Source organism: Perna viridis, chromosome 2 (assembly GCF_037379345.1).
Source record: "Perna viridis isolate PV_CMFRI_1.1 ecotype Kerala chromosome 2, ASM3737934v1, whole genome shotgun sequence".
Taxonomy (NCBI): Eukaryota; Metazoa; Mollusca; class Bivalvia; order Mytilida; family Mytilidae; genus Perna; species Perna viridis.
This window is the reverse complement of record NC_142446.1, coordinates 35,647,738-35,675,305: the sequence shown is the minus strand read 5'-3', so window position 1 is coordinate 35,675,305 and position 27,568 is coordinate 35,647,738. Positions and strand designations below refer to the sequence as shown.

Here is a 27,568-nt window from a genome sequence, read left to right as displayed (position 1 = left end):
GTTTGCAATGTAATATGGGTTCAAAACTATGAAAATAAAACTATATTTAAGCTTCATGATTTTTGCTATTGGTCTTTTTCATATCCAGGTGCGAAATGTAGTCGAAATCCACCACGTAAATTCTCCAAAATAATGCTTATTTCAAGATATTCTTTGAATTTCTGTTATGGCACCATAATGCTAGTGTGAATCATCAATACACTAACAATCATTTTAAAAAGAAATTTTTCATCATGCAATTATTGAACTTTTTACCGTGTGTTATACCGTGGACAAAATTGTTATACCAATGTTAATTTTTAAGAATATTAACCGCCAATCAAATGCTGTAGAAACTCATGGCGTTCCCACTGAATACCGATCAATCTAGAAAAGGGAAGCAAAAGCCAAAACACACACTGAAATCCAAATATCATCTAGAAAAGAAAAGAAAATGCATCATTAATACATAAATGTCCATGGGATAACATAATAAATGTACTTTGTTGAACAAATGTCGTCTTTAGTATAACATAAATATTGCAAAACCCTTTTCCGTCAAAAGGAATCCCACATAGTCTAATGAATTTTAATTCGCAATTGAGAAGTTAATTGATCAAAATTTTAGTTTTTTTTTCAAGATAAACTATATGACAAATAAGATGGATCATTAATGCATTAATATCCATGGAATAACAAAATAATTGTCTTTGATGTAACACATTCTATCTTTGGTGTAACAAAAATTTTGCTGAACCATTTTCCTTCCAATTAGTACCCCTGAGATAGGGTTAGGAATTTCTTATTCTTAAATAAGAAATGTATAAATTGATAAAAATATAATTACTTAGAAAAAATATAAAGTTAATGATAGACAAAATGGATTATTACTACATAAATGTCCGTGGACAAACACAATAATTGTCTTCGGTCAAACAAAAATTGTCTTGCATATAACACAAACTAAAATAATAAACAATTACTGTATCAGCTTTGGTTTTTTCAATTTGTTCGGTATTATCTATTATAAAGTAATGTTTCTTCATTTTCCATCTTTTAATATATAATAATTTATAAAAAGTCTTTCGTCTAATGTATTAAGTCCTTTGGGTTACATTTTTTCTTGTTATACTAAGGATGCGTTACACCTTGGACAAACATAAGAAAATTTCCATTCAATATTTAAATAACTGCACCCTTCATGAAAAAAAGTACGTCATCAATTGCAATCACTTATTTCGATATTTCAGTAATGAGAATTAATTAATTTAGTTTTTTATTGACTGTATATCAATGCTAGACCAAAGACCGTAAAAAAGTTCAGTTGTACTCACATATTTTGACTTTAATCGTTGTAACATTTCTACTGCAAAACATCGTCTGCAATTTGATTATGTTGGATTATGGGGAAGGGGAAACACTATTATTTGAGTTATTATTCAAAGCAAGACCAGCCATGCCCCTCACTTTTCTTTGGTGTTATACCAAAGACCAAAAAATGGGGAACATGTTCAACGGCAAAAAAAAAAAAAAAAAATCAACATGTTTATAAGATATATGCATTTTTGGATGTTACAAAATCAAATTTTCATATCAACGCGCTAAATCATTGGCTTTATGAGTAATACTTGATGTATTTTTAAATTCCTAGACCATTGTAAAGATTGAAAAGTGTGTCAGGGACATGCAAAAAAACAGCAACAAATACTTTTCAGAGTGGAAATTTTTTACGAAATATATGTTATGATTTCATATAATTTTTCTTATCTTTAGGCCAAAACACGTCAGAAAACATAAATTTTGTATATTTATTAAATAATTTCCATCCACCAGCCTACAGGGACATCATTGCACATTTTTTTTTTAGAATGACCCATAAAATTCGGGTCAGACACATCTGACTGCTGAGATGGTGTAGTATACCTTTATTCAGGGACCAGGCAATACTTATCACCAGGATGGGACTGTTACAAAATAATTTACAAGGTAGAAAAATGGCTGTCCCATGACCATAGTTGTCAGAAAAAGTCTATGTGCCATTCAAAGGAGATACCAATATCATATTATAACTGTCTCAATATTGTTGTGTATTCCATTTGTCATAGTAAAATAGCGCCTAAATTGTACTTCATTTTTTTATTTGGTAAGACAATGTGTTCATCTATATCTTTTTTTCAAACTATCAAACATAATTATTTTCAATATTTTACACAAAATATCTGCATTGACTATATATCCAAATAGTGCGTAGTAATTAACACTTTTTGTCGTGTACATGATGCAATAAATATATCCTACTTCACCAAAGTAGAAAATAAAAGCATAGTGATGATAGGATTTGTTTCAACAAAAATTAGGGGAAAAATAAGTGAGACGTTTTAAAATACAAAAAATAATAAACAAATAAATAAATAAATAAGGAAAAAGTGCCACTGTGATCACGAGCATCTTTGGTATTTACGCCCCCCGTCTTGAATTTAACTTAATGTTTAATTCATGCGTCCCAATCAAGAGAAAATAGCATATACAAATACAATTAAAATGTATTTTCATCTGAAAAAATATGTGTCCCTTAGAAGAAAAAATAATGTCCCGGGGTGGTAAATGTTGTTTAAAGTTCACTTGTCAAGTTCAATTGTCTATACCTTCGGGATCATGAACATTCATAAAAATGTGCAAAAATAAGAAAACAATATGAAATAATCTTTAACAATAAGACCATGCCAGTCAAACAAATAGATAAAGTATGTGTGTCGGATTTGAATACTTTCCTTTCCAGTACCGAACTAATGTTATAATTTATATTTGTAACACCCTCCGTGATTGGGTAGCAGTTTTTAATTGAAATTGGTTTGAAAATGCAGTTTTATGGGAATTTGTTTTGAATATTAGCTACTTCCTAAATAAAAACAATTTGATTTCTATAAAGTAAAGTTGAATATGCATAATATTACCACTTAAAGCGCTGTGTTGTCATTTTTAATAAAATAGTATTGTCCAATCAGATGCAAGCTTATGAATAACGTTTCGGAACAGATGGTCAAGGGACGAAATGAATCGACAATGTGGACTAACATCCAGCTCGTTTGCAGTGTGTACAGCACTTTAGCAATTTTTAGCTGTAATTGCATTCTCTCGAGACATTATTCTTCATTATAAGTTGTTATCGACCATACTCTTTCTCCCTATTTTGCATAAAACAAGAAAAGAAAAGCAATGGTGCGACGGAGAAAATATATCTATGTGTGATAACGTCCTTGTAACATCAAAGATAGGAAGTAAATAAACAGATATGTGTATGTAAATTATGCAGATTTGTGAAAAGCTCGTTTGACTCTCTTTGTATCAGTAAATTAGACTTTGAAAATGTCGATTGAGAGAGAAAACAGTATGGAAGTTGATCTGCCCATAACACATCCTACAACACAAGGAAATTCTACTCTGAAGAGGTCAAATAGTGCACCAATGATAAATGTTCTGGTGAATACAACCCAGAGCCCACCAGAAGTTAGGTAATTATTCATTGTAAGATGCATATATATTGTGCATATCTAGTTCAAGACAAATTGGCACATGGCCAAATTTACATGTTTCTGAAAATAACATTAAATTTTTGACAACTGGTAGAAGATACTATTTTAGCAATGCTTTTCGATAAAGATAGCAAATTCTATAAAATTATCCTGAAATTTGTAGGAATGCATTTAGTACTTATATCAAAGTTAAATAAAAACTTGCTGTTTGAGAAAGTAATATTCATGTACATTTTGACTATTTTTGTAGCAAGGATACCATTGTACATTTACTAATTCTAACTATAAATCTTTCTCGTTGGTTAAAAAATTAACTGTTGTGTGCCTTGTTGGCACATTTATTCGTAATTTGTATAGAACATTATAAATTCAATTAATTTATTCTTTAATTTTGTAAATATTTCTAGTCATCATGAACATACACAGACATTTAGACAGGCAGATACATCATCAAGAATCAGAAGATTTAGCTCAAGCTCTCTAAATTTGAATTCACCAGCAACAGTATCTGTAAGTAGGTTACCTGTATGTAGTTATGGTCACATATTTTTTATAATGATGTTAGTATATAGAGCTGTTTTGATCATTTTCATTGTTACATTGTTGTCTCTGGTTTGTGTGGCAATATAGGGCAAATTGAAGCAAATTACCATAGTCCTTTTTTGAATGTCCACAAACACATGAATAAAAAATCACTGGATCTGCTAGTAGTTAAATTTTAATTACATGTCATATTTACTATCATCTCACTGTTTTTGATCTTGCTGAGAATGAAAAAAAAATTCTCTGTATCAGTTTTATGATAGATCATCATACATGTATTTTTTTCTTTTCAGACCCCAGTCAAGATTCCTAACAGGGTGAATGAAATCAAGAGAGAAGAAAGCCATGTGGTAGAGAAAGAGAAAGAACAAGAAAGGTATATTTGAAAGAGTTATCAAGAGAACCAAGGTTATAGCGGTAATCATAAGAATGTAATCCAGGGGCAAAGACCAGACATGGAAAACAGACATACACAACAAAGAACACAGAGGAACCAAATTATACACACAAAGTAACAAAAGGAAATGAGCAACTCGGACTCCTAAAGAAACTGGGAGCATGGACCAGGTGCACCGGTAGGGCAAGCATCCTCCGCATGAAGAGATTAATCAAATCTATTTATTTTCATAGTATTTTTTATTTTACTAATCATGGGCCAAAAATAACAATGATAAAACAATATTTCTGATTAAATGATAAGATTTTTTTTTGTACAATTATGTACTAATTTTATCATTAAAACAACAAAACAAAGAAACTATCGTTTGTAATTATGAGTCAAAGTGATGAGGGCTTTTTGCATTTTATTTTATTGATATGGTGATAACAATTTGTAATGCAGGGTCATCAAAAGTAATGGGAGAGGGCTTAACACCAAGAATCTTTGTTTTAATTAGTATGTTGTTTGCTTTTCAAAACAATTTAAAACAATGATTTATTTTGTCTCTTTATACAGATTCTCAATGTAATTGGAGCAATTTCAAAAAACAAAAAAATTATTGTATGATTTTAGACAATGAGTAACAATCTAAATACATTTAAAATGTTTTTCGAATAACAAAAAGACATATAACAAATTCAGCAAATGTTCAGGTAATTTTATTTACAAATTTTTACCTATAAGTCAATTCAGGCAGAATTTAAAAAATGTAGCATACATGTACGTCTAGCATATTTTACGGACTAATAGTCGATGTGGAGTGTAAGTGGAATTGCTTTCTTTTGACCAAAATGAAAAAAACATAGACAAATCAAATTTGCAAGACAAGTCGAGGGTCCGACGTGTATTTATATCATATGTCAGTGGGTATCCGAGTTGAGCGGTTCGTTTTTTCACAGCATATCATTCCAGCCATGTTACCTTGTTTAGTATTTCTGAATTCAATTAATATTTGTATTTTTGTTAAAGTGTACTTTGTTTGCAAGTTCAACTATTTGTTATTGAATTGTGTGTCAGTTGCTCTGAAGCCATAGATCATCAGGTGTACAAAATTGTAAACATGTCAAGCATGGGCACATAGGTGTGAAATTAGTGGGAAATTAGGTTGATGAATAGGTCATACTTATGAGCCATAATTAAAAAAACAATTACCTGGTATTTAAAAATGCAATAAAAACTAGTTGTTACCTTTAAATTTGGTTGCAATTAGCCATTTAGATAACACTTTAACTGCTTATAATTTGAGCCACTTGCGAATGTGTTACAACATACCGTAAATGGGTATAAATTTGCATATTAAAGGACCGATAACTCCTGAACACTTGATAATGTCTTACCAGTAAAAAAAAGTTTTGTTAACATATCTTGTAGACTTTGTTTATATATTTTAACGTTTTTAAATTTTTATTAAAATCATCATATTCATTCATGAAGGATACTTGCGCTGATCAATAATCTTCGAATCAGATCGTGGGTTTGACTGTTTGAGTTATAGCTTTCGTTGATTGTTTACCCAAAATTTTGAATGAAAGCAATCAAAAATGAAATAAACAAATCTAATGAAATGCATTTTAGATGAACATTTTTTCTTGAAAAATCCTTATATAAGTCAAAGTGGATGATAAGTCGAGGCTGACACTTTGCTGAAAAAAAAGTATCGACTTGTACATGTAGTCTGGAAAATATGGTATATATACATGTACAAATAAAGCTAACAGTAATAAATTCAGCAACGGTGGCTAGATATGTATTATTTAATACAGTAATAATGATTTATATAGATAAACTCAACATCAGCATCTAAGTGTTCCTGTAAACCAACTGATTTTTGCAAGCAGTTTATTTCCCATGATCTAATAAGCAAGCAAAAACGGTAAAAAAAAAGCTGTGAATAAGCTTTATTAATGAACATTTCTTTGAGAGTGTTAGATGCGAACTTGAACAGCTGCAAAACTAGATTGATATATTCTGAATGGTAAAAAGTATCTGCAAAATTAACTTGCTTTTACTTTCCAACAGATTGCAAAAGCTGCTATATTACTGAACTGTTGTTGGACAGAATGTATTATTCTAATCTGGTATCACATTTAATTTTGAATTAATTAGTGTTATTTTTTAATTTCCAGTAAGTATCAGTTTGTTTACTACGTGTAGTTATGTTGTTTTTATTTTTATTTTAGGGATCTTTGTTCTCAGTTAAAAATGTCAACATCATGGAATGACTTTTCACTGGTAAGAATACTTGGTCTTCCTGATGAGTTGTTGATTCTTGTTTTTATAAAATCAGTTTATTTAGATTGATTGTTTTATTTTGAAATGGACTATGAATATTCATATATGCCAATAAATTAAGTTAAAAAAATCTGCAAAAATAGGCAATTGTGAAAGATAGTGTGTTTACAGTACTACATTTACAGAACTTTTGGAGATACAGTTGTTACCTTCTTGATGAAATGAGTTAAGCAATTGTACAACCAGCTATTAATAGGAGAAATTTTCTCACTTGACTGAAAATATGCCATGAAACAGAAAAAAATATACACATTACTGTGAATACAATACTCAATGCTTCAGCTAAAAAAAAAATATATTATAGGATGAGCCGATGATGTCTGACTCTGGTATCCATAAGCGCCCAAGGTCATTCAGTGAGACGCTACACATATTTACCTCCCCTAGTATGGTTACAGGGGCTCCATCACCCACTAGAGTAGGCCCGGGAAGGGTAAGTTTAAACAGTCGTGACAATATAACATTCATATTAGGTGTGTATACTGCTAATAAATCATATGGATGGATTATTTTGATGGCTCTGAGTACCTTACCATTTATCTTGTAACTCAGCTTCTTTTGAACTGCCAGATGGATTTTGAGGAAACTGTGTATCAGAACTAGGTTTTGTATTGGGATAGTTATCCCATCCAGTAATTGCCATATCTTGACATTGATTCTACTTGGATCGTGAATGTGCTAGCCTAATATGAAGGTGTCCTCTTTCAGTTTTATTTGCCCTTCTATCCTTCAGAAAAATAGTTATTTCAAATGTGTTTTTTATTCAAAATTCTGTTTTTAGTTCTAACTATATTGAACTGCTTTCTTGAACCAAGAGATAGTGAAACTACAAAAGAACTTATTAATTTTTCTCCAAATATATAAAGTGTGCCTTTATCATTGTGTTTATGTATTTTTGTAATTGTAGTGAAGAGGGGTCCTCTCAGAAATTGAATTGTTCCCCAAAATTCTAATTTTCATATCGGGTGACTACTGGATTCTTAGACTTGTCTGACCTTGAATGTGTCATGGAGTTTGAAAGTGATTAATTTCCTGCAGGAGAAGAAATTATTAGTTGGTAGATTTAGCAACTTGCCTAAAGCTCGAAATGCTTACCATAGATGTAAGATAAATACTGATGAAATCAATTATGCTCATTTGAATAACTTTTTGACACAGACCTTTTAATGAATGTATATTTTTTTGTATTGTAAAGGTAATATATCAGTTTGTATATTGATTTTATAGTTTAATCAATTGAATTATGAATTGTGTTTTATTTTCAGCAATGTTTTAGTCCATCAATGCAGAAACCAGTAGCTAATAGTACATTTACGCCTAGCCCAAGTCCTAGTCCTACCAGAAAAAACTTTATCAGGTAAGGTACTAAAGGCACATGTCAACTATTCATAAGTGTATGTAAATATTAGAGATGGAAACGATTAACTGTCAGAGGTACCAAGTATAGAATACCAAAAGCGCTTCTTGGTTCATGTAATAAGTATCTGATTATAAATGTCCAAACACCGTTATCTAATTTAGACATGCAAAGTTTATTTGATCTGAGGCAAATTACAACATTCAAAGTTTATTTAATACTTCTCTGAATAACTGATCCAAAATTGATTTATCAGCTTGGTTGTTAGCCTTACATGGAGAGGGTGTGTGGTAGAATCTGGTACGGATTAATAATTCCAAGACAAGTAAAACTGACTGTAACGTTTATTACAAGAGTAAAAGCGAGCTCTCTGAATATACAACATGTTCAAATATATATACTATTCAATTATATAAGACACATCCATCAATCAATGTGAATCTGGACATAAACATTCTATGTGTCCAGTTTACCCGCCGATTTATTATTTGTGCACAAGTATTTTTTTTACCTCTAGGTATAATTGCATTTCTTTTGACTTGCTCATTACTTGTTACGCTCCCCGAATATACAACATGTTCAAATATATATACCATTCAATTATATAAGACACATCCATCAATCAATGTGAATCTGGACATAAACATTCTATGTGTCCAGTTTACCCGTACATGTTTACCCGTACATGCATATAATTCAATTTATAGTTAACATAGACAATATTAATTCTTAAAGTCATTATACATTCCTCCCTTTCTCAACAATAACAATTTAATCAATAATGTCTAAGTACTGTCCTATCATAGGTGTACACTTAATTAGCATGATGTTTCATCTCCAGAATTAGAAATTCATATTTTTTGTTGATAGAGTGATTAAAAACTGTATTAAAGTATTAATTTTGTCATGATTTCAGAAGTTTGAGTCCAATTGCTGTACGACCAAGTCCTCTTGGTAAAAGGAGATGTAAGTCAAATTGTCCATAAGAGTTATATTAGGAATAAAAAAAAATGCTCTCTAGACTGTTAAAAGCAACAAATCTTTTCTTTATGAGAGACCTTTTACCCTTTTATGTAAAACAAATGTATTGCACACAAAAATAGACCCCCTGTTTCTGTGTTTATTTGAATTCAATTTTCAATGTATTCTAGTCATATTTAATTAAATTTGGAAGGATACATTAATAAGTTGGTACCATGTTGAAAGGAAATTAGTATCAGTTAATGGTTGTTAACAAATACCAAATTCATATCGACCACTTGTTAACACGTCACAAATTCATACAAACCACTGGTTGTGAACCCATCACAGTCATATCAATCACTGGCTGTTAATACATCACAAATTCATACCAACTGCTGGTTGTTAACAAATTTCGAATTCATATGTACAGTCAAACCTGTCTTATGTGACCCTTCAAGGGAGTAGGTAAAAAAAGTCACATAAGACAGGTGGTCACTTAATACAGGTTTAACATCTAGGATTTTTTAGTTTAGCAAGTTTTGAATCAGTGTTTTTCCTACTCCAAAACTTTCAGCTACTTTATATGCTGGACTTCCATTGTCCAACAATTTAATTGCCTCTACTTTTTGTTCTAACGTTAAAACTTTTCTTTTCGTCGCCATTTTCGTATCAAATGTAACCTGTTTTCAACTGATTATTATTCATACGTCAGTATTTATTTCCGCGAGTTTCCGGATATTTTCGTAAATTTGACGGAATTTTTTGTTTTAAAATTACTTTACTTCCGGTTTTCGAACACTTCCGCTTAAATCAAAAGGTCGGGTAAGTCAGGTTTTTTAACCATTTAGACATGAATAATACGGTCGCTAGTTGCATTATGCAGGGAGTCGCTTAATACAGTTAAAAATAATAGAAAAATGAATTGGGGGGACCTAAATTAGGTCGCATAAAACAGGTAGTCGCTGAATACAGGTGGTCGTTAACACAGGTTTGACTGTATTACAATTTGAGAACTCTAATCGTCAAGATTCTTACGAAGTGAATTTGAATTATTATTGCAAAGCACCAATTATTAACCCCAGAGAGCAATCAAGTATCAGTATGCAGTATAATCCCATTACCAGATAGTACTTAATGTCACCAATAACTGGCATTCTAAATAAGATTTGTATTAATTAATTTAGAATATGACCTGAAAATGGAAGAAGCACATGATATTACTTTGTACTAATTAACATTTTTTCTTTTAGTGGACCATGACTCTACTGACGGCTATATCAGCCCAGCCAAAAAATTTCACATTGGGCCAAGTACACCTGATAAAATCATGCATGTACATCCATTAGCACATAGTCATAGGTAAGTAAAATGGTACATGCATTATAGGTTTCAATTATACTTTGGTTATTAGGCCAACCAAAAATGATACTTAATTCTGATATAATAATATATTATATAAAAAGCACCACCCTCTTTAATATAGTGATATTGCGTAAGGTTTTCCATATTGGCTTAGTAATTGGTCCAAGGCTAGCTATACTGGACTGAGGCGTAGCCAAAATTCAATATTGCTAGCTGGAGACCAATAACTTGGCCAATATGGAAAACCTTAGACAGTTACGCCTTTATTGACTAACTGGTCCAATATCTCATATTTGCTAGGCCAGTATGGATTTTAATCAGGCCAATATGGCGTATTAGACGAGTTAAAGCCATATTGGCGCACTTTGTATTTTGTATTGTATTGACAGTTTTGGTCATATATAGGCTTTTATACAAACATTAGTCCATATTAAGTTTTATTATATCCCCACTCATTTAAGGTGTGGTTTGTATATTAGAATCACTTTGTCCATCTGAATTATGTCGCAATTATTTCTGCTCCAAATGGATGAACTGTTTTCAAATTTGGTGGATGGAGCATATGTTGTATTAAAGCAATTTTGGTGTTGTCCAATATCAATATTGGAGAAAATTTTCGTCACAAAAAATCAGCTCTCAGTGGATGGGTTGATTTCAAATTTGTTGTGTAGCTTCATATATCTGTACCATACGTTGGTAGTGATTTTGGTTCCTCTCTGATATAAGCTTCCTGTATAAGTGGGAATATGGTGTGCAATTTTGATTTTTTTTTACTACAAACAATGTAAAAAGCATCTTCATTACAATTTTGGGGAGATAAAAAAGGAAATGCTTCTATGCCCTGTTAACTTGCATAAAAATGGTGTCAGAGTCAATATTATAACATGATAAAAATCAGAACCAAGATAATAACATTGGGTCAAACTTGGCTCATTTACATTACCTGACCTGTCAATTATACAGCATTACTTCAAATGATTGGTGTGTCCTGTAACCAAATGCTATTCATTTCACATTACTTTTAATTAATTCATATACTTTACAATATGCAAGGTTCCTGATTTATGGAAAAATTATGTAATATGATATTAGTTATTACAAATTTAAAAAAAACATTTTTTTTTCCAATTGTAAAAAAACAATTTAAAGTTCTTTCTTTATATATTTGTAAAAAAAACCAAATCAGTTTTCCAACCATTGTACTGTATATGACTAAAAAGATTGAACCTGTAAACTGATATCAGTCATCATTTTGTCTTCAATGAGCCATCAGTCAGTTCTTAACCAATAAATAATTGTGCATATTGATTCAAGGACTGTTACTGGTTTTGAGTAGAAAATTGTTGAAAACAGGGTAATTTTTCAAATTGACGTACATGTAATTGAAATTGTTTTTTTTTGTATATGTGTGTGTTTTTTGTTTTTTTTAATGAACATACCTGGTAGAAGATTTTAACATCATTCTCACTGGTCAAGTGGTGAATATGATGATGACTATAGCATCAGGGGCCATACATTTAATTAGAGCTTAAAGTGGAGTTGTAGATACATTGTCTAGTCAATACTTAATAGGAGTTGTGAATGTTCGATACAAATTTTACAGAACTTATCCACTTATAAATTCAAAGTCTCATTCATTCTTTTGGATTGAATTGGCCCAATTTCACACGTTAATTTCCTCAAAAACTTTTGTGCTGCCGGGTATACTATTAGAGATCAATGCAGAACATGAGGATTTTGTCAGCATCTCTGCAAACATAAGTACTGCAGGACCTAATATAGACATCCATGACAGAAGTTTTTTTGTAATTTCTGTTTGAAAAATAACAATTTTGACATTTGTGTCTATGTAATCTATTACAAAGACTTCTCCATGTCAAATGCGAATGAGAGAAGTGAGCACAAACAAGAAAAAGATTCTTCTCATTTCTCACTCTAGATGATGCCCTGAAATGAAACTTTTTATGGAGCCATACATGAAATTTATGAATGATTTAATTTCCTTTTTTATTTCAGTGTATCATCAAGTAGCTTAGAAGATGGAAGTCCAGAACAAACTGTCCCAAAAGGAAGTACATCTTCAGACATTCGTTTACGTTACCATCACCCACCAAATTTATATACATTCATGCCACTTGGGCATGATTCTAGGGATTCACGTGATTCTCAAGACATGCAGACAACAGATTCAGAGACCTCAGACATTACTGAATCAACTGACATTTCAGACCCAAATATATCACTTTCTGCCAGCCCGGGTTCATCAGGATTTCAACCAATCAAGCATACACAAGTATGACAGCAGACTTCTGTATCTATAGCAACAGTTTCTATGGATACAGAGACTTCCTGTGGATTGATTTTGTAGTATGACTGTGTTTATGAATTAGATGATACTTTTAAGAAAGTTGTTATGTGATTGTTATAAATGTGTGTGACATGAAACTGATGAAAGTGAAGAAATGTACTAAAGACCAGAAATTCTTACCATTCATAAGTTGATGTATTATCTATAGTTATTACCGAAAATTAAGTCTTACATTTTGACTATTCAAATACAATGTTGTAAGGAATAATGAATAAGTTTCTAAATGTCATATAAGAACAAAAATCTTGTGATCTACTAAATGATTTGATCTAATTCCTGTCCGAAACAATTTTTTAAAAAATATTTTAAAATAGGAATAAATCTGTACTGTTCTACCATGCATTAGTGTTAAAAGATGATGTGAAAATAGTTTGGTTATATTTTGTATATGATATAAGTGCTTTAATAACATGTTGAACTTTTACAATTTCATCTGTTAATTAACTTTTTTGGAAATGTATATGATTTTTCCTGTTTGAATCCCCAGTTCCACATAAGATTTTTAAACCTGTAATACTAGTGCAGCCTTTGAAAATGAACTCTCTGAGTTTGAAAAAATAATATGTCGTATCATTTACACCTTTAAATTTAAGTAGCCACAATTCATTATAAAGGAAATTTTTTTTATAAAACTGAAGAAAGCAACACATTGCCAAGTGAATAGAATTTAATTAGAATATTTTTGGCTTAATTGGCATGTCTCATGTGAATATCTATTATGGGATGTAAAAGCATACTTTCCAATCAGATTATTAAATTTATTTTATGATGAATATTTGAAAACAAAAATGCTAACAATTCTCTTCCTATGAAACCGGTGAAGTCTCATAAAAGTTGGCGATTAATTTCCACTTATAAACTTAAGATTTTACAGTCATTAACATATTTCATTATATAGTACAGCATTTTGATTTGCTCACATTCGAGGCTTCATTGTATGCAGTGAAAATTAATCAAGGGCAATTAATGTTAACTAAGTTTTCTAACGTTGTCTTGTACATTACATTCATCATATTTTTTTTCACACCCTTTCAATCAAGTTGTTTCATGTCACCACACTTGCTTTTTATTTACATCATGTTATAATAGCTTTAATTTACAGTCGAAAAGACTTTGTTAGTCATTTTAAAATGAAAGCATTTTTTTTGCAAAGCTAAAAATATGTTAGTTTGTTTGATTCTCTATGATTTTTATCTGTTAAATCCTGGAATGATGTATTTTTTGTACTAGGTTTAACATAAGTGCCTCTTTCAGTGTAAAGAATGCAAGAAGTACTCTAGTCCCTTGCCTGCCATCAGGTTTTTTTTCTTTTGCCTAGAAACAAGAAACAGACGTGTTTTTATTTGGCCATTTGTTTATGTTGTATGATCTCAAATTCATTGTCAGAATAAGGACTTAATTGAATTTTCATCTTAAAAACTTATTAAATTAAGATATAATTGCACTTCTTTTCTTTGCAATTCCACATATTTTTCACGATATAATCCATGCGTTAAATTCACTCTTGTTTTATTACCCTTTTTCTTGATTTTTTTCCCTTATTATTTCATCTGCTAAAAGAACATAGGTAATGCCTAATGATTTATGTTAATGCTCCTGTTAAGTTTTAAGATTAGAAGTCCCTCTACATGTTCACAATAAGGCAATTTGGCTGAATTTATTTCTTTAACCCAGAATGATGAAATAATATATTGATGATCAAAACTATTACTTTACTCTGCATCTTTCCTCATGTATCATATCTTCCCTCTCATTTTGACTTATCGCCATTGTTATGGACTTATCTCCCTTGTGTAGCCTTGTCTCCCTTGTTTATGTACTAATCTCTGCTGTATGTACTTAATTTCATATCATCAAATTATTACCACTTGTAAGTGTTATCATTATGTCGGTACCAATTACTCAGAAGACGTAAGAGCTTCTTACGACCTTTGTATATAATGTATGTATGTAAATAATCTAGTCAACATTGTAGAAAATGCATCATATCATTTTTATCAATATTTTCATACTCTTGTAGAAGTATGATATGTATACATATGAAATATGTTAATAGGCTATGTACTCTAGATCATTTAACATTCTGTACAGTGAAACTTAAAGAAACTAAAACTAGTTCCAGGCATGGACTAGTGGGGCAGACCTGAAGCACACCTCCTAAACTTGGCAAAAGATTATTCTTTTCATGAAATGTTGATTTTTCACAAATTCTACCCCCAAAATATGTTTGCCTAACTTCACACTGCCTTTAATTCTATTTACTCCCCTGACCTGAAATCCTGGATCAGCAATTGATTTTTGAAAACTTTCCAGTTGTGATGGGTTTACAGAAATTATTTTTCTTCTCCTATTAAGTGATTTTATGTCATCACCTCTTTATTAAACCCCCCTCAAAGTGGAAGGTATATTTTGTTCATGCTGTTTTTCTACAGTTCTAATTAAAAGCTGAATGAATTTTTTACAAATTCTTAATCACATGATATAATTGTTCATCTTACTTTGTTTTATGGGAGTTTCATGATGGAAAACGTGGGCTTTTGTCATTTTTATACTAAAGGGGAAGATCTATTTATCAAACCAGCAACTCCTTGAAAACCATTGAATAGCATTTCAAGAAGCTTTGATCTCAGTTTTTCTAGTTTTACTGTATATTTACTTCCCTTTTTGTTAATTTTCACTTGCCTGTTGTTACCCGTAAAGTCCTTACTTATTGATATTAAGTAAGTTTTGATTCTGGATGGTCATGATAGGTTTTTCAGTATTTTCTATGTTAGTCAAGGAATGTTCTACTTACTCTGGGTTGGTTTACATAGGTTCCAATATCTCTGGGTTAGTTAAGACAGGCTTTACTTACTCTGGGTTAGTTCAGACAGGATTGATTGGTTTGAGTTGGTTAAGAGAGGTTCCAATTACTCTAGGTTGGTTTAGACAGGTCCCAGTTACTGTAGGTTGGTTAGGCAGGTTCCAGTTACTCAAGGTTAGTTTAGGCAGGTCCCAGTTACTCTAGGTTGGTTTAGACAGATCCCAGTTACTCAAGGTTGGTTTAGACAGGTCCTAGTTACTCTAGGTTGGTTTAGGCAGGTCCCAGTTACTCTAGGTTGGTTTAGGCAGGTCCCAGTTACTCAAGGTTGGTTTAGACAAGGTCCAGTTACTGAAACAGGTTCCACTGTGCATTGTTATATGATCCCCCCTCCCAGTTATTTTCATTTAACATTTGGAAATAAGCTTCATTAGTGTGTAAAGATGCTTTAATTAGATAAATGTAGTTCTGACAACGTGTTCAATTTATTCCAAATTATGCATCTAATACATTACTGAGTAATTTAATCAATTAGGGTTTCAGTTGGGTTATACATTATAAGCCAACATTGAATTACAATAATAATTTTGCTTAACACTCTGAGCAAAAGTATGAAAATTTACTAAACACTGCTGATAATTAACCTATCTTTGGTTAAAATGGCTGTTTGGTATTTTAAATTACTTATAATCTGTGTAATGTTTATTACCTGCCTTTCATGATATAATAAGCACATATATAGGGTCAAAGACATATATTGCAGATTTTTTACACACAATTATTTCTCTTTTGTGGTAGAAATTGATCAGGGTCACTGTTGACTACTTTTACATGTCTCATGGATTTGTTTACCCTTTCACTAAAAATGATGGAGCCAGAAGCTCATGTTAAAATGTCTAGTTTCTGTTTTAGTTACTGATTTTGATGATAAATTTTGTCACAAGTTTCTACCAATCTGAGTAGTGTATATGTAGTATTTTCTCTACTTTAATGATATGTAAGTAGTACTGAGATGGTACTTAGAGTTTTGATTTTGGTTGAAAATTTTGTTGATTATCTTTGAAAAGAATGAGATTGGTAAAATTAGATTTGATTTGAATTATTTGCCTAATTTCATTGATTCATGCTTAGTTGGCTGGAAAGATGATTAATTTTGTTTTATTTTTGTCACTGTGGAAGCACTAGCAATTGTTTTGTGGGTACAAGCCATTTTGTGATGATTCAATACAATCTATACTAAGATTGCCTGATTTCCTTACACCTTATATCCTTTATGATTCTTTTTAATTGTATATTTACTAAAGATTTTGCCAGTTCTTGCTTTGTATATCAGTTAAATCGGGTTTGGGTTATACACAAGACCCGAAAATTCAAGCAAATTGGTGCCCCAAATATTGAATTACTTCACAGTGTATGGTAATTAATGAATGCTGTGATCAACACCTCTTTTTAAAACTGACCTTAATGTTTTGTTTTCTTGTCTCTGTCTTTTGTATATTGTAAATACATATTCATTATTTTTCACTGATTTTTGTACAAACATGTATTTCGATTTGTTGATCAAATTGTCAAGTGCTATATTTGTTGTTAGTATTGTTACAAGTCTTTGTTGTGATAAATAGTTTGTATATACATCAAATATATTTTCTTATATTCTTTAGAATTATGTTAAGAAATGGTAGAATAGTTCTTACAAGTGCTTTATACTGAGTGAGAAAAAAAGGATTTCTTAGTTGTCCATTCATGCTGTTTTGGTGATCAAGACCAAATTTTAAAGGAATATCTTTTGTCTAAAAAATACTGTTCTCATGGTAGAAAGATCAGGTTATAGTACAAAAATGTTAACACTATGAAACACTTGTTATTTTTTGAAACAGCAAAAGTTTATACCTGCCAATATGTCCATTTGAAGGAATTAGGAAAAATTAGCAACCATTGGAAACTAATCCATTGACACACTTTCTTTTCATTGAAGTCTCTACTTAGTTGGATTTGACAGTTTAAAATTTTTACAATAACTTGTGTAGTTTTTCCTTTCATGAATGAAGTCATTGAGTAGTATTCTATAGTAGTTTCCTGGGAATCAAGATGCCCACACAAATCTTTTTCATGTGAAATGGAACATTAAACTTCGAATGAATTGCCAAAGTTTATCATACCAGTTGATGCATGTAGATGTAACAAATATTACTTAGTGACAATATGACCATGAATCTGCTGCCAAAATCACCAATAAGAATTCGAATATTTAAAAATGTTTACATTATCAAGGCATCTCAAAAATTATATAGTATTTCAGTTTCATTTTGAATGTAGGCTCAGTATTCAATACCTTATATGTTATCTGTATAAACAGAGGCAGAGACAATAAGGCTATGAATCTCCCTCAATATCTAAACTACTTATGATAATTTATTTTTTGCACTAGTTTTTTTCAAATTGATGAGTTTTTATATTTGTTTACTGATTTTGGATTTTTTTTAATGGTTTGGTCAATTTAGGTAATTAAAAATGGACAATTTCTGTGAAATTTTATAAAAAGCCTATAATTTGTGATAAAATGATTGTATTTAGTACCTTAAAGTTGGAGAAAGATATTTTATTGTTAATCACTTTGATCTGTATCTTCTATTATGAATTAGAACTGTAATTTCAACTTGTAAACTTGAAATAGCATATTTTCATAATTTTACAGTAACGACTACTTTTTAGCATTTTCTGTTTACTTTTATTAGTAGATAGTAACAAATTTCAAAATATTGTTTTAGCAAAATAGCACTTTTTAGAAATACTTCTGCTTAAAAAAGAAAAACATTTAAAAATAATAATTTCTGAATAATTGTTGTGAATTCAGGTCTTAATGTCTCTACTTCTTACTTTTTTTTGGAATAAATATCATATCTTATTAGCAGGGTAGGTTATTTCATCTTAGACAATGTAGATATTGTACATATGTGTTAATATTGATGTTTTGTAAATATGTGTTTGTCTGCTGTACATATGTATATAACTGTTGAAGGTCAGTCAGAGGTCAATAAATGTTATAGATAATACATGTGTTTCATATGCATTTTCAATGTGTTTGTTTGAAATGAAACTTAACACGAGAAAAATCCACTGCCATGGATGATGATGATGTTGGAACAAAATCCCTGCTGAATGTGGATGGAACACAATTTCACTGTACTTTGGGCTGTTAAGTCTTTTGTACCGGTAAGCTTATACCATTTGTGCCAATCTATACAAGCATTTTTGTCTTGATACTCCAAGCACTGTTGACAGCAGATTGCATTATTCATCAGGCCATTGTCAGGTTTCACTTTTATACTGGTTTTAATTCATAGGCAAAATTTGGGGAAAGTAAGAAAGAAGAAAGATATGTCAGTTCTTTCCTTTCATCTGTGGCAACATCCCTTCGGCTCCTGTGTTCATATCACAACTCCTACATTATGCCAGAGCTTGCCGAAACTACACAGACTTTTTGTATCGTGCTAGAACTCTAACAAATAGGCTTCTGGAACAGGGTTATGTTGCTACAAGATTAAAGTCATCACTACAGAAGTTTTATGGTTGTTATCATGAACTCGTGGATCGTTATGGTGTATCCATCAGCACCATGAAAACTGATTTATTCAACAGGTCATAGTTTTCCTTCCCTCATTTATCTACCCCAGACTTGACTTTTTATGAACAACTCGGCGGGTGTTTCTAGAAAAGCAGAGGACGCTTACCCTACCGGTGCACCTGGTCCATTCTCCCAGTTTTTAGTGGAGTCCGAGTTGCTCATTTGCTTTTGTTACTTTGTATGTGTGAGTTTGGTTGCTTTGTGTTCTTTGTTGTGTGTGTCTGTTTTCCATGTCTGGTCTTTGTCCCTGGATTACATTCTTTTGATTACTGCTATAACCTTGGTTCCCTTGATTACTCTTTAATAGTGAATGCTAGTTTTAACTTTCAGCTGTATTAGGATAGGTACAAAAGCAAGCTAGTGTTCATTGCCGCTTGATGTTTTAAGTAAAAGATATTACCCATGTCACTGAGGTTATTGACATACATGTCTTTGTGCATCTATACAGCCAATATAGTGTGACATTACCTTCCTTCGTTCGTGACTATCAATTTCAATGGTTTCTCCAAATTTTTGTATGTGGAATTATGAATTCCTGGGTTTCATATTAGCATTCAATTTTGATAAAAAGTTCCTGGTACTGCATCAGCAACAATTCTTCCTAAGTACATTGTTTATAAATAATCTGAACTTAATATAACGAGAAATTTATTCATCAACAAGAACATGATTACAAAACAGAACAAGTGTATATATATATATATATATGTAAAGATCACAGATCTCTCTCAGGATTACAATATACAGACATAATTGGGAAGATTGTACCGATACATTACAGAAAGCCTCTTAAAATTTTAATATCAACATAAAAATATTCTGTATTAATGTAGCAATTGGCATAAATTTTGATTATCTAGGCAGTGTCAAAATGTCATACCTTTAGGATTGTCTTCCTTGAAGAAACTTAAGTTAAACTTAAGAAGTTTATTATGGCATGCATGATACATTTCACTCTTTTAATGGCAATACAAATTGCTTGATTGTGAAAATTTGACATTTTTTTTTCTATTAGTTCTAATTCATTATTTAATCAAAGTGACTAATTTTTAATAGAACATTACCAAACTAATGACAATGCTGGAGATGGGAACAGCACAACACAAGTGTTTTAAGTAGGCAGATAAATTCCATTTAATAATACATCCATGTATTTATGAAATCATTGTAAATTTGTAAATTGTAAATTGTAAATTTGTAAAATTGTAAATTTGTCAAACCATCACAAACATAAAGTTGAAATTGTAAATAAATCACAAATTATGAAATCAAATTTCTTGCATTTTACATAATACTGGTAAGTGAGTAGACCTCACTATTTTTCTGACAAAAGCCATTCTCGACAATTTGCTGCCTTAAATTTTATTTCTCAATGAAATCTTGTGATATCTAATTTTGAAAGCATGTCAGAAACCTACTTAATATTTGATCTTGAAATTTGTTCAAGAAGTAGTAATACAGAGATTAAAAAAAAAAAAACAGATGCTGTAAATTACTAGCTTGCAAAAGCTACTTTATGACCAGTGCATTTTGTGAAAGTTTCTACAAGGGATATAATAAAATAAGTATATAAAAGACATCCAACTTCAAATCAAAAAGCTTAAAAACTACACACGAAATCGTACAAAAATGAAAAGAGATATAAACAATAAAATTGATCTCGATAGGATACTGAACCAATGTTTTTATACAGATACTTATATTTGCAATTTGGGATGTCAATGAAATTTTCCAGCTCTTTAATTTTGCATTTAACACTCTCAAAAATAAATTTTAAGATAAAGAGACTACGTCTCTGTGATCATGTCTTTTTCTTCAGTGAAATAAGCAACACTTCATAATGTGCAAAAATAAGTTGGTTTACATTACTGTAAATGTATTAATTTTCGTGGTTGCTAATTTTCACAGATTCTGTCAAGTGAACATATTCCCAGGTATCAATTTTCAATATTCAAAAAAGGATAAGCACTATATAGTGTTAAAAATCAATTTTGCATGTACTATTTTTCAAACTTTTCTGTCCACCACGAAAATAGCCAATATTACTACACCACGAGAACTAGAATACTTACAGTATATAGAATCTTTCTGTTTAACTATCTGTACTATGTACCATTACTATGGATAGTGTTCTATATTCTTGAATTTTACATAGGAACTATACTTAGTGGTATTTACCATTAGATTTCATGACACTCTGTTTGTTAAAGAGCGTATCTCACCCTTCAATTCAAACAAAACTAGTATATACTAAAAATAATATAATACAAAATATAATATGAAATGGGTCTTTCCATCGTGTGGTACATCTCAGCTGAACACTGACTTCCATTCTGTCACTGGCTTATACCACAGTGGTTTGATTTCAATGACACCAACAGGCACTCAAACAAGAACTACCGAACAGTGGAAAGTGCCATAGACATCTTTAACATAATACCAATGATACCAAAAACTATTCTGATCTGATCCCTCTGTATCTATCTAATAATCAAATTGAGGTAGAAATTTTTTGTCATACCAGTACCTGGAACCATTTACTATCTACCATACTACAACCATAAGAATGGAATGTGAAAAAATGGACGGAATACTTTTTTTTTAAGTACAAATCAAAAATACAATGTATATTAACAAAAATATAAATGTTTTTAAAAAATGTAAAAATGTAGAAATATTAGGCACTAAACTTCCTTCTATATAAAGATGATTTATATTAAATGAAAATATGACAACAAAATTCAGATAATAAAAAAAATGGTGAAAATTATCCATAATGTAACTTATACTGAACTAATCAAAAGTCATCAGACTAACATACATCAAGTATATATTTTTATAGTTATCCTGTAAAAAGAACATATTTGCAGTTTTAGTTATTACTATAAATTGAACCTTGAAACATGTCTATTTAGAGGTGGGGGGTCTGTTAAAAAAAATAAGAAGCAAACTACATATACTTGAAGTATTAATACCATCCAATATGTTCAAATCTAGAAATAGGATGTTCAAAGACAACATAAGTTCTAAGATGTATCACACAACTTAGACATATTTTACTACAAATACAACATAATTAAAGACACTTTTTTACTTCCTATCTTCAGTTGATAGTAAACCTGTTACCATTGCAAGTGAGCGACCTAATTTTAATTCAATTTTTATTAATATAAAAGTGACGACTGCATGTTTAGATTCTGATTAGATTTACAAGGATCAATATGTAAAACAAAAATCTAATATAATAAAAACATTAGTTTTCCGTTAATGTTATTTACATTTAACTTCAAGACAGTCATGGTGTACACCATCACAAACCAAAAAATGTTAAAAAGAATATAACACCCCAAATAATTGATTTCATGGGTGTTAACATGTGGTCAACAAAATCTGATACAAGTTTACTGTACCTCATCCAATAACAACCAATGACTTAAGTACGGCTCTGTCTTAAAACCAGGCAGAATCTTACGATTAGTGATTTATGCATGTCTTAATCAAAACAAATATTTGATTGGAAATAAATCAGTAGGCCTGTAGGCCTGATAGAAAATGTATCAAAAATAAAAGTGCAAATGGAAGTTGACCACTGGAGATATTAACAATTAAAATTTGGTTACTTTCTACTACAGAAAAGTACAAGAAAATTTCACACCAGAATTTTAATGCTAAAATCAGTAAAAAAACAGCTCATGATACAGAGCAGATCCAAGAAAATTAATACAGGAAGAGTTGTTTTCAAAGATATTTAAATCATGCTTCTATATGTAGCAAAGTTAATTCAGTTTTGAGGCCATAAAGAGGCTACTACATATTTAAATAAAGTTTTCATACATAAAATTAGTAAAAAAAAATATATGAGAAAAAATTTATATTACAATAAAATGACAAGTTCAGAGATAAAGCAAAAACTACAAAAACATTCATATATATTTTCCAAAAATACAATCGGTATTAGTCATAATAATATTCTACAGAATGAATCAGTTTATTAAAAATTTGAATGACAAGAAAACTTAATTTTCAATAACAATGTAAGACAATTGCCTAAAAATTGCTTTATACTATCAAAAAATAACCTTTTCACAGTTACAGTTTACTGACCTGGATTATCTAGTTTTTATTCAACTACAGATTTAGTATTTCATGCAAAATTATTCTTGAACTGACATTAAATACAATGTTTTTGAATTGAAGTAATACAGGTCACAAAAATACAGTTGCAAAGATTGTCTTAAAACAAGTATTGATTGTGTTTTTATCAAAATATTTGCAGCACTTATATATAAGGTTAACTATTTTTTTTTTAAATCACAGTCAAGTCTGAGGCAAAAAATTATATACATGGCTAATAATGAAAATAGTAACAATAATAGAAAAAAGTCCAGATTAACATAATAATATTGCAATAGTCCTGGATACCAGGTTTACTGTATAGAACAGGCTTTAGAAGAATCACCACCACTACTGGCCGGAACTTTACCTCCAAGGATAGTCTCTAATTCTTCTACCTGTAATGATAGTATTTGTGACCTTGTGAATGAGATGGTTAAACAGTTGACTGGATATATAATTTTATATCTGTAGAAAGATCACTAAAAGAAGGCTGTGATAAATATAATAGTGTGATATGTAATGCCTTGGCATGATATCAATTTTAACCACAGAAAACGTTAAGCAACAGGCACATGTAATGTGGCAGAAAACAGAAATTTTTAGAAGACAGAGGTTGAAAGCCATACAATACATGTGTGTAACATATGAAATAACTTCACACTAGAATACTGACTGAGTAAAAAAAGACCTCACCCCAAATGAAATGTTTATAAAATGATATTTACACGTTTGAACAATAAAAAATAAAGCACATTTTATACTGAAATAAGCTACTTTAAATTTCAGTTTGGCACAATGTAAAGTTTTTGAGACATTGTGCTCACAAAACTCTTACAATGTGATTTTGCACCAAAAAATGAAGCATATCACATGTTGACCAAATTTTAATATTCACACTTGGTAACTAATATATGAACCAAATTACAGCACCTTGCATAATGATTGAGACCTTTTTGCTTGCAAAAAATAATGACAGACAGACAAAATGTACACAATAAAACACTTGTATCTGTGATACAGGGTCTTACAAACTTACTGTTATTGATGTAGCTCCTTGGCCTTTCTTGCTAGCTAAAAATCTCTTCACATTATCCTACAAAAAAATTATAATTAAGAGGTTTTTTGTAGTCTACTGTATAAATCTTTTTAACCCAACAAAATAATATTGTAAAAAAATAAACTCGGTTCGTATCTCTTTGTTTAAAAATTCATCTTTACATAATACTATATTCTTTCATTTTTTTTTCAATTCAAAAATAGCTCTTGTTTGTTTGGTAAGGTTATACAGTTAAAATTATATCAATTAACAATAATAATTAAAATAAAACAAATTTCACTAAAGGCTGTTCCATTAAAAGATATTGATGTTTAAGATTGAACTTCATATTTTATCAGGAGACATGAACACCCACTAATATAAAAAGAATAAAAGTGCCTCCACCCCCTCCCCCGAATCCCTCATGTATTTCACTGGAACAGACCTAATAAAATTTTGAAAATATAAAATTGATACCCACAAATAAATACAGTATCACTATTGCAATAAAATACTCAGTAAATACAGGTATGTATGTACAATGCATCCTATCATACAAGACTGTCAGGTTTTCTAAACTCCATATTTGCCTGTTTAAAACACTACATACCACTTTCATTTCTGAGTCAGCAGCTTTTTTCTTGTACAAGTTGACCTCATCTGCCATTTTCTTTGTCTGTGCATCATCAGTTTTCTTTACATTATTAGCAGTGGTGGCAGCACCAATTCCAGCAGCATCGTTAGTTGTGTTCTTTGGTATGACTTTTTTCTCTTGTTCAACTACCTTTTTCTCAAGCTTAACTGGCTCTTTCTTCTGAAATATTAATTAGTGAAATTTAATATAACAAATTAAATTTCCTCAGTGGCACACAAAAAGTGTTACAATAATATTGGAGATATGCTTTCATACTGTGAGAGTATAGATTCTACTGACAATTTTTGTCTCTCAAAAAAGATAATAGAATAAAGCTATAGAAACTGGAAGATTTCTGATATTTACAAGTTTGGATGCAGGCTGTTTCTAGTTCCTAACAAAATTTTCATTGAATTCATTCAACTGATGTGTTGGGAAATATTCAGAATAATTTCTCTAGTAAGAAAAAAATATTGTTTCAATATCAGTCACCAGATGACATAATAAAAAGCAAATTGTAGGGAAAGAAAATGTGTACTAAGAAAAAAATAAGTTGCTGTTCTTGGAAACGGTAAACATAAGAGCCTCAGACTGGGTAGGTGTCAGTCTAATTAAAACTTAACTTTACATATTTTTTACTTTTCTAGGAAAAAATATAAAACAGAAGGGCTAATTGTTAATAAGACTGGATGCAATTTTTTTTTTAAATTGAAAAAGTGAAAGAGTCCTCAACAATTGAACTTACTTAAAGTTATTGTGGTGTGGTCTACTTACTTTAGCTGGTGCAGTAGTTCCCAATGATTCACCTTTCTGTCTACCCCACACTTCTATAACAATGGCAGAATCCTTCAGATATTCTACCAACTACAAAATATTAAATCACCCTTTGATTAACTCCTTATTTTTCCATGGTAACAATACCTGAAGATATTACATCCTTTTCAAAATACATTTATGGTACATATGTTAAATCAAATTCACCTATTTACATATTTTTCAGAAAGTATAAAAAATATTTAAAATATGAGGCAAAGTAACCTGTAAGCGGATGAAGTTGAATATACTGATATTTTTTAAAATGATAATGTTTTTTTACAGTTTTACATCAACTAGGATTTTTTTCTTAATAGTTTAACAAAAAACTTTAAGATGCAAGCTATTAACATTTAAAGATCCTTGCTTTGTATTATGCTTTGTATTACAAGTTAACTTCCTGTGAGAGGGAAATCAGGCTCTCAATGCGTCCACAATCAAAGGTTAAATTTGCACTGACTACCATTATGAGGAATTTGTCCTCTGTTAACTTGTGAATTCAAAATTCAAAATTTTTAGAATACATATGTTCTAGTTCACATAAACAAGGTCATACACATTTTAGTCCATTTCACCATGATGTAAAATATCAAACTCTAAAAAATTAATTCCAAACAAATATTTGAACTGATGAATTCTGCAAAATGTAATTTGGAGGGGGTATGACACACTAACATGGGCAAAATGTCACAGCACTGAACTACTAAGGGCAAACAGACAACTGAGAAAAATGTCATGAAATGGACAGAGTGTCAATGATGTCCTATATATGTAGAATGTAAGACCTGAAGTATGAATGGCTAAAATATATGTAGAATGTAAGATCTGAAGTATGAATGGCTAAAATATATGTAGAATGTAAGACCTTAAGTATGAATGGCTAAAAAATATTCTGAAATGATATTGAAAAATTTACATATAAAGACAAAAACAAACCTGTTGTGTCACTGGCTTAAAATGAAACATTTTCTCATGTGTAAAGTCTGGATTCATACCATCAATCTCAGGTGTCTTTACATACTCATTGTCTAAGTAAACTTTATACTGGCAAAAACTCTGTAAATACATGTAGATGTGAGCTATTTAGAGCCACATGCATGGCAATATACTAAGACTAAATCTATGAATGAAAACAATTCAGTCCAAACTATAAGTAATTAGTTCACAACTCTGCCTGTTCCTGCACCAAACCAAATTTCCATGAAAAAAAAATACATGTTCATTGCTCCCCTACCTATCACTCCACATTTTTACTTCTAAGTTAAGAACATCCCATTTATTCCCTCATAGTTATCAGTTTTCAAACAAACTAAACATACATTTTAGATGTTTTTAACCTCTCTCAGCAATTGTAGTAAAAATACAATCTTTTTTTTTCACTCTGTCTCACCAGATTAATTAATACTGTTATAAAGACTGCCTGGATACAAGAAAATGTTTTATAAATCAGAAATTCTAAATGACATATTTACAGTGGCGATGTTTTGTGGTAGACCTCGGCAATGTTTGATTTTCATATTGAAATGAAGTTCTTGTCCAACCTGAAATGCAAAATTAAAAAACATGTATGTCAAACTATCATATCACAATTATAAAAGCTAATAGTGTGAAAACAGACTAAACGAGATTTTGAAGTCTCTTCACAGCAGTTTCAATGCATGTAATTTGATTTGTAATTGACCGTCTGGATGCCTGGTTCTTCTTTGGC

At 30.6% G+C, this 27,568-nt stretch overlaps 2 protein-coding genes across 3 annotated transcripts in view; one reads left to right on the top strand and one right to left on the bottom strand.

The window, feature by feature from the left end:
- The first annotated feature begins 3,009 nt into the window (after positions 1–3,009).
- On the top strand, positions 3,010–18,687 carry LOC148624829 (P2R1A-PPP2R2A-interacting phosphatase regulator 1-like). The gene is made up of 9 exons (XM_088567764.1): positions 3,010–3,491; positions 3,920–4,022; positions 4,349–4,431; positions 6,675–6,726; positions 7,091–7,219; positions 8,052–8,143; positions 9,060–9,109; positions 10,357–10,465; positions 12,485–18,687. Exons 1-9 carry the CDS (start codon positions 3,346–3,348, stop codon positions 12,765–12,767), a joined length of 1,047 nt encoding a protein of 348 aa, XP_088423890.1. The 5' UTR covers positions 3,010–3,345; the 3' UTR covers positions 12,768–18,687.
- A 1,205-nt stretch (positions 18,688–19,892) lies between these two features.
- The window catches only part of LOC148624828 (kinesin-like protein KIF28), a 43,315-nt gene continuing 35,639 nt past the window's right edge, over positions 19,893–27,568 (bottom strand). For both annotated transcript variants that reach the window (XM_088567762.1, XM_088567763.1), the window contains 6 exons: positions 27,333–27,401; positions 26,797–26,916; positions 25,822–25,911; positions 25,024–25,227; positions 24,414–24,470; positions 19,893–23,772 (listed from right to left, as the gene is read on the bottom strand). In XM_088567762.1, the coding sequence (XP_088423888.1) occupies positions 23,689–23,772; positions 24,414–24,470; positions 25,024–25,227; positions 25,822–25,911; positions 26,797–26,916; positions 27,333–27,401 (624 nt within the window). In that variant the 3' untranslated portion in view covers positions 19,893–23,688. The remainder of the gene's footprint in view (positions 23,773–24,413; positions 24,471–25,023; positions 25,228–25,821; positions 25,912–26,796; positions 26,917–27,332; positions 27,402–27,568) is intronic.

Coding starts and splice junctions, on each gene's coding strand:
- LOC148624829 (XM_088567764.1), top strand. CDS start 3,346: ATGTCGATTGAGAGAGAAAACAGTATGGAAGTTGATCTGCCCATAACA. Junction 6,727..7,090: donor CATGGAATGACTTTTCACTG/GTAAGAATACTT, acceptor AATATATTATAG/GATGAGCCGATGATGTCTGA. Junction 8,144..9,059: donor ACCAGAAAAAACTTTATCAG/GTAAGGTACTAA, acceptor TCATGATTTCAG/AAGTTTGAGTCCAATTGCTG.